The sequence below is a fragment of the Polypterus senegalus genome, chromosome 12 (assembly GCF_016835505.1).
Source record: "Polypterus senegalus isolate Bchr_013 chromosome 12, ASM1683550v1, whole genome shotgun sequence".
In the NCBI taxonomy this organism is placed as follows: Eukaryota; Metazoa; Chordata; class Cladistia; order Polypteriformes; family Polypteridae; genus Polypterus; species Polypterus senegalus.
The window spans coordinates 44,454,614-44,462,547 of record NC_053165.1 but is presented as its reverse complement, the minus strand read 5'-3'; the positions used below and the strand labels follow the sequence as shown (position 1 = coordinate 44,462,547).

Here is a 7,934-nt window from a genome sequence, read left to right as displayed (position 1 = left end):
CAAGAGTCGGTCTTTCATAGGCGTTCCCTTTTACCTAATTGATGACATCACTGCGTCCGAACGGCGTGCGCGTTGCCTGCGTCTTCTGTGGCGGCGTGTAAACATCCGTTAGAAGCTCTCCAGGAGGAACAGAACACAGAGTTGTAATTTATTATAAATCTTCTGCCTGTACAAAATGAGGGCTATACTCACATGGATGGATAAAGTGCATGACAGAGATAAAGTGGAGCAATGGTATGTTAGCTGATTTTGTTACGGGTAATGGTTTGTCGAGATAGCAACGGTGGTTGCTAATGTAAACTGTTGTGATTGGGACTCCTAGGTTGCACTATACTCTAGTATGGTGATAGAGCAACACATATTATAAGCTTATTTTACGTAATTTTATCGATGATTCAAGATTTATGTTTTACAAAACCAGGCCAAAGTTTTATTTTTTTAAAAATAATGTAACAGATCTCGCTTTAGCTTATTCAGGATAAACTTGCTTTATTTCTCTCTCGAAGAATCATGTGCAACACCGTTTTTGTCCAATTTTAAAATGTATTTATTTATTATTTTACATCAACATCATCGTAATTTCTGATAATCATTTGAAGCAAAACTCGTTTTACAAAATTTAATTAAACGCAGTTTACTGTAAACGCTTGTTCAATGCATGGATTACTTTATCTTGTTATTTTATATTCTTTTTTTTTTGTGAAATTCAGGAAATGGAGTATTTAAACCATTGCCCAAGTTATTATATATTTGTATGTTATTCCATTTATGTACATTCTCAAAAGAATGCGATAATTCCATTTTTTTTACTGTTTAAACACCTACACCTATCGAATGGAACGATTACTGTGACTATTTTAAAACATTAAAATCTTAATAATGGCATGTTCTCTATCCATAGTGGTGCCCTTTGCAACTAGGCAGTGTTAAGTATAGATATATCTTTTAGGTAGTAAATGTTATTCATAAACGTATGCACATTTTTCAGTTGAAAAATGGGGAAAATGAAAACTGGCAAACATTATCTAAAACTCACGGATCTCAAAAATATTGTTACAACAATACCATACTGATGTGTTAAATCGATTGCTTCTTCTCACAAGAAATAATTTTTAAAAGTCATTCAATGCTTTTAGTACTAGGGTGTTGTACCGTGCTAGCCATTATGAATGTAGTGAGAAGTCAAGTAAAATTACACCTTTTATTGGCTAACTAAAACGATTACAGTATGCAAGCTTTCGAGGCAACTCGGGCCCCTTCTTCAGGCTTACAATTTGCCTGAAGAAGGGGCCTGAGTTGCCTCGAAAACTTGCATATTGTAATCTTTTTTTTTTTAGTTAGCCAATAAAAGGTGTCATTTTGCTTGACTTCTCACTACATTCAATGCTTTTTATTTTTTGCGCTTCATTATAAGGAAACTGTTACTTTAAGTTCACTTATACAAACTTTTACTTCATTATGCATGCCTTTTTATTACTAGTTATACCATCAGTATCACCATTTCTATAAGTTTATGAAACTGGCCTTGCGAGCAGAGGCTACATGTTCATCCATTAATCATGTACGTTTTCACCAGCTCAAACTCAAAAGACAGCCCATTGACAACTGTAAAGTTTTCCCAAATGTCCTCAGTATCACACACCAAGACAGTGCTGGAAGCTGAAAAAGAATGAGTGGGTATGTAAAGTGAATTCTGAATCCGTCCTGTGTGAGTGTGTGCATGTGCTGGCAACCATTCCAGAATGAGTTACTACCTTTTACTACCTTGTGTCCAATGAATGCTGTCTAGACAGTCTCTGGTTTATTAATGTTATAAGAGTTACCTTTTACAAATGGGGATACATTTTTGTAAACGTGTTTAAAGTTGAGAAACAAGTACTGTATATACAATTGAATATTTCTGATTTACATTTTCACTCATGGGATCACTAGAATGGGATTTTTAATGACCAAATATTTTAAAAGTCTACTTTTTATTAGTAGTTTTTGAACATCTTTGTACAAGTTCATGTTTTACTGTACTTTTGTATTCATCCACTCAGTTAATGTGTTTTGCTGTTTAAAATTACATTAATAAATTACTATGGTAAAATTATTTCTTCTTTTTTTAATTATATAAGCTCTCTCAGGTTTAAACATTCATTCAGTATTACACATCAACCAGGGCCGTCTTACCAGCATCATAGGCTCCCGGGTAAAGTAGTGCACTGGTGCCCCTGATTTGACAGAGAAACAGAAACGTACATAGGCATCTGAAACATCATGGGCCCCTTTGCTCCTGGAGCCCCCTGGCCAGTGCCCATACTTTAAGACAACCCTCATCAAGACAGTGCTGGAAGATGAGCCAGGAACCTTATGGGTTATACTTCACTGATGTTTTACAAATTCTTAGATCAGCTTATATATGTAACATACTGTATATGTGTGTGCAGTGCACATCTTACATAAGCTGGATATGTTAGCACATTTCTGGCAGCTTTTCAATAAATAGCAAATAATGTATTAGAATTTATCGACTATAGTTGAACTCCAGTGATAATTGTTTCTGTGTGTCTCCAAGCAGATTAATTTTATAAATGTGAAAAGTTGAATGTCTTGTATATTATATAAAAGATCAATGGATTATTACATGAAATAGCTTTGATAAACAAAAGAAATAATATTTATTTGTGTATTTATATTTTTAGTGTCTATGATCTAGCATTCAAGCCTGATGGAACACAGCTTATTGTTGCTGCAGGAATCCGAGTTATGGTAGGTTTGGAATTCAGTATTTTGTGTAAAAAGACATAATAATAATTAATAATATTAATAACTTAATACTAATGGAAACTTAGAATTCTTTTCAATATATTTTGATAATATATTAAATACACATTCTTTTTAAGGAAGTATGGCTTCAGATCTAGTCTGGTGCTTTATTATATAAGTATTCTGTTCTTCATGGTAATGGTGAAAGAAAACCTTTCAGCTATCTCTGAAATGTGTTTCCATCCTTGAATCCTATTCCTCTTAATTTATTCTTCTGTTAACAAGTATGGCTAAACAGCAGCCTATTCTCAGAAGATGAGCCTATGAAGATAGTATAACTTTGTGTAATGTATTCATTGTATAGTTTTTATTATTCTGTTGTTCACCTTCAATTGTCAAATCCATTGTTCACGTTCTTATTTTAAATGAGCATGTAGTTATAATATTTGAAAGTTAATTTATTTGGATATTTTGAATTTAAACCTTTTTTTGTTATTTTACCTTATATCATTTTAAGGTTTATGACACATCAGATGGAACTCTGATTCAGCCTCTGAAGGGTCACAAGGACACAGTGTATTGTGTAGCTTATGCTAAAGATGGTAAGTTTCTTTAAAATATTTTATATGGTTATAACATACACTGTATGTTTTCTAAATATTAACAGATAAAGAAGCAAAACTTCTCTTTCAAACGTTTGCATTTTAGACAAACCTGGTTTTTGCAATTCAGTTCTCAGTGATTTAATTCACGAAACAAAATAGCACATATACCTGTTTGTAGATACATGAACTTTGAAGGCAAAAAGGAAAGGAATAGTTTTCAAATTCAGTTCTGCAATACGTGAACATAGCTGTAAAAAAAGCTAAAATATTCTCCTAGTATTTATAACATAAAACGCATTCTGAGGTTTCAGTAAAGCATAAAAAATTATTGTACTTGAAGGTAACATTTATACACATACCACTTTAAGTTACATTTACACTGTTTTATTATAGTGGAAGTCTGTTGAATATTATTAAAGTACAAATAATTTTAAATTTGTTTAGGCAAGCGTTTTGCCTCTGGATCAGCTGATAAAAGTGTCATTATCTGGACCTCAAAGCTGGAAGGGATTTTAAAGTATACGTAAGTGAAAACTTTTTTTTTTTGCTCTTCTTTTGAAAGGTTTAATTGATTTGTTAATTTTAAAACACAAATATACACATCATGTTCTAATTTCAAGTAATATCATCTCCTGAAATTAACTTAATTTGCTTACTACATGTACCCTAGTGAACCAGGTATTTATTAATATATACAGAATTTTTTACATTGTGAATTTAAGATATTATCTCTCTGAAATTATTTTGTTGCACTATAATAGGAGTAAGCATGTCTAGAATATGGATAGATGGGCAGCATTCTTGCTACTATGCATTTCAAATTTACTAATCTATCACATGTCATGCAGATTACTTTAGCTAATGAATTTTTTATATGTTAAAAAATTGATTTTCTACATGCAGTGATTCAAATATTCATAGTTCTATTTTGCCAATTAACCCCTTATTTGAAGCTCTAGGACTCTTAATTGTCCTTCTGCTAACCTGTAGTTCCCATTTCCCATCACTCTCTTCCCACAGCTATTACTTATATTTTAAGTTTACTTCTTAGGTGAGGTAAACTGGATGCATAGCTTTAGTATGGGACTCCTAATTTGCAACAAGCTTGGAAGAAACTATTTCCCCCTGGTACATGGCTCTTATAGCAACAAGGTGTTGCAGTGAATTGCAGTGCAGCCTCATGGCTCCAGGATACTGGGTTTAAATTGTTGAGTTTTCCTGGAACTCTCTTATTCGTCCAACATTTCAAAGACAGAGTATGTTAACTGATGACTCTGAATTATACAAACATGTGTGAGTGTGGGTCTGTGCACAGTTATGTCATCCTGTGCAAAATTTGTTCCTGCTTTGTGCCCAGTGCTGCCAGTTTAATTTCCTATCAACCATTAAACTTGAGTTTAGTAAATGGTTGGGTAGACAGAAGTGGCTGTTATTGCAGAAACCAGTGTGCTTTATCCTGTCATTTTGTTCTTGCTTCCTGTTTCCCATCAGACACCTACATTTATATACGCTTTTGACACTGAGTATAGCATCAATAATTTGTCCATAACCTTCCTTTTTCTAAAGGAGCCATGTAAAACTCAGATCCTAGAGGGCTGCAATGGCGGCAGGTGTTTGCTCCAACCACTTTTTAAAATTAGTAACCAGTTACTGTTGCTAATCTAACAGACTTCATTTGCCTTAATTATAGTTGACTTGTTTAATTGTGTCTTTTTTTCCTTAACAATAAAGTGCTAAGTAAGGGATCTCAAGCAGTCTTGGAGGGCCACCATATTCACTCCAACCAATCCTCAATTTAACTGTTAAATTGTTTAATTCTACGGCCTGTTAGTGTTTCCAATCTGTCACACTAGTAGTGTCCAAAAATGATTTTCAGAATGCATATGCTTTGCAGGTCACAGAAGATTAATATTTGTGATACCTTCACTTTTTTCTTTTCAAATATTTTATTGAGATGGATATTGTATGAAAGACACGTGTGCAAATGGTATATAATTTAGTCTTATCATCTGCTGACTTGCTTTGCATTTCATTATTGTTTGACTGCAGGATAAAGAAAAAAATGAAATGATTAAAATGTAAGGTAATTAAAAATCAAGCAAGCACAGTATGGTCCTTTTAGTTAATAAAGAAGAAAGTGGCTGGGACAAAAGCTTACAGCCAATGCAGCCCTCTGGAAACTGAATTTGACATCCTTTTTGGAAGAAACAATATCATACTACAGAAGTCCAGCTTGTCTCACTTACTGTGCAATGCCAAATAATGTAGACACATCTTTTATTGTACTTTTTATTATATCCTTTACAACTTTATCATGCCAGAATTTGAGATTTCTGATCTTAAACTAATAACATTTTTAATAATGTGTTTGAAGTTAATTATTTACTGGTTTTGACTTTTTTATTTGGTAGTAATATGTGAAAGTAATCTATTTTTCAAATTAATATAGCATATTTCAATTTTTCAGGCATAATGATTCTATTCAGTGTGTTGCATATAATCCAATTACACACCAGCTGGCTTCATGTTCATCTGGTGACTTTGGTATGTATTAATTCCTTGAGACCTGTTACTAATGGCCAGTGAGATGTCTATTGTGATCAAAAGACTGTTATATTGTGCATTTAAAGTCTAGGTAAATTTACCTTTTACATTAATGTAATATATGTAATATTTACATTTGGTGTATATATATATATATATATATATATATATATATATATATATATATATATATATATATATATATATATATACTCAGCAAAAAAAGAAACGTCTTCTGACTTTCAACTGTTTTTACTTTCAGTAAACTTAATGTGTAAATATTTGTATGAACACTAAAAGAGTCAACACCATAAGAAATAAACTAAAAATGTTTTACAATGTGTCCCTGAATGAAGGGAGGCTCAAAATCAAAAGTACCAGTCAGTATCTGGTGTGGCCACCAGCTGCTTGAAGTACTGCAGTGCATCTCCTCCTCATGGACTGGACCAGATTTGTCAGTTCTTGCTGTGAGATGTTAACCCACTCTTCCACCAAGGCACCTGCAAGTTCCTGGACATTTCTGGGGAATGGCCTAGCCCTCCCCTGCGATCCAACAGGTCCCAGGCGTGCTCAATGGGATTGAGATCCGGGCTCTTCCACTGCGAGGATGATCAGCTGTCCTTCCTGTCTCCCTGTAGCGCTGTCTTAGGCATCTCACAGTGCGGACATGGCAATTTATTGCCCTAGCCACATCAGCAGTCCTCATGCCTCCCTGTAGCATACCTAATGCACGTTCACGCAGATGAGCAGGGACCCTGGGCATCTTTCTTTGGGTGTTTTTTACAGTCGGTAGACAAGTCTCTTTAGTGTCCTGCGTTTTAGAACTGTGACCTTAAATGCCTACTTTCTGTAAGCTGTTAAGTTCTTAACGATCATTCCACAGGTGCATGTTAATTAATTGATTATGGTTAATTGAACATGCATGGAAAACATTGTTTAAACCCTTTACAATGAAGATCTGTAAAGTTATTTGGATTTTTAAAACATTATTGTTAAAATACACAGTCCTGAAAAAGGGGCATTTCTTTTTTTTCTGAGTATATATATATATATATATATATATATAAGTAAAAGGATTCCACACAGCACAGAGAAAGGTTTGGGGGCAGCCACCTGTATACTTCAGATAGGCTGCCAAAACAGAACTTTGTGGTTCAAAATTGTACAGGTCTTAACAGATTTTAGTCCAACACAGAACAGTACAGACAGGCAAACATGGTAGTTTTAAAGCCGGGCAGAAGAAGGGCTGCCATCAAGTCCAGGTGAAATTTCCCATGGTTCGTCTGCCAATGAAAAAGAGGAAGGATCAGTGCACTCTTCCATCCCCTGGTCTGGCATGGAAGTATCCCTTTGTGAGCCCTTTCTCACATTTCTGGTGTTTTGTACTGCATTATGTGTTTATACTATGTACCTTGTGTATGGTGCAAAGAAGGCTTACATATGCAGGGAAGTACTGGCTAGGTTGACTGAAAATATGCATAAATATTTTTACAGGTTTATGGTCACCAGAACAAAAGTCTGTTTCTAAGAACAAGGTCAACAGTAAAATCACTTGCTGTGGGTAAGTGAATATTATGTTGCTAGTTTAAAAAAAATATGATGAGCTCCTTATACAGCCTTTTCTTTGATGTTGTTCAAGTTATTCTAATTCTTTGTGACCCAAACACATTTTCAGTGCATGTTTTCAAGCCATCACCTTTCTGGTAAGGGTTGTGAGACTCTAAGACTGCTGATATTGTGTTAAGGCTTTATTTATTTATTTTTGCATATTTAGATGGACAAATGATGGTCAGTATCTCGCACTAGGAATGTTCAATGGCATTGTGAGTATTAGGAATAAAAATGGAGAGGAGAAAGTGAAAATTGAACGCCCGGGAGGTTCTTTGTCACCTATCTGGTCTATAGCTTGGAACCCTTCTAAGTATGTAAATTTCAAGATTCTTTAAATTGTTGTATATATGAGTAACATACACTTCAATTTAAAATTGCTGAAGTTAGTTTTTTTATTAATTTATTTGATTCGTTTAGGTTTAG

At 34.1% G+C, this 7,934-nt stretch overlaps 1 protein-coding gene across 1 annotated transcript in view; it reads left to right on the top strand.

Moving 5' to 3' along the window:
- The first annotated feature begins 83 nt into the window (after positions 1 to 83).
- Positions 84 to 7,934, top strand: part of ift122 (intraflagellar transport 122 homolog (Chlamydomonas)) — a 79,470-nt gene continuing 71,619 nt past the window's right edge. The window contains exons 1-7 of the mRNA XM_039771010.1: positions 84 to 234; positions 2,688 to 2,754; positions 3,269 to 3,353; positions 3,801 to 3,879; positions 5,824 to 5,900; positions 7,395 to 7,461; positions 7,675 to 7,821. Coding sequence (XP_039626944.1) covers positions 176 to 234; positions 2,688 to 2,754; positions 3,269 to 3,353; positions 3,801 to 3,879; positions 5,824 to 5,900; positions 7,395 to 7,461; positions 7,675 to 7,821 — 581 coding nt within the window. The 5' untranslated portion in view covers positions 84 to 175. The remainder of the gene's footprint in view (positions 235 to 2,687; positions 2,755 to 3,268; positions 3,354 to 3,800; positions 3,880 to 5,823; positions 5,901 to 7,394; positions 7,462 to 7,674; positions 7,822 to 7,934) is intronic.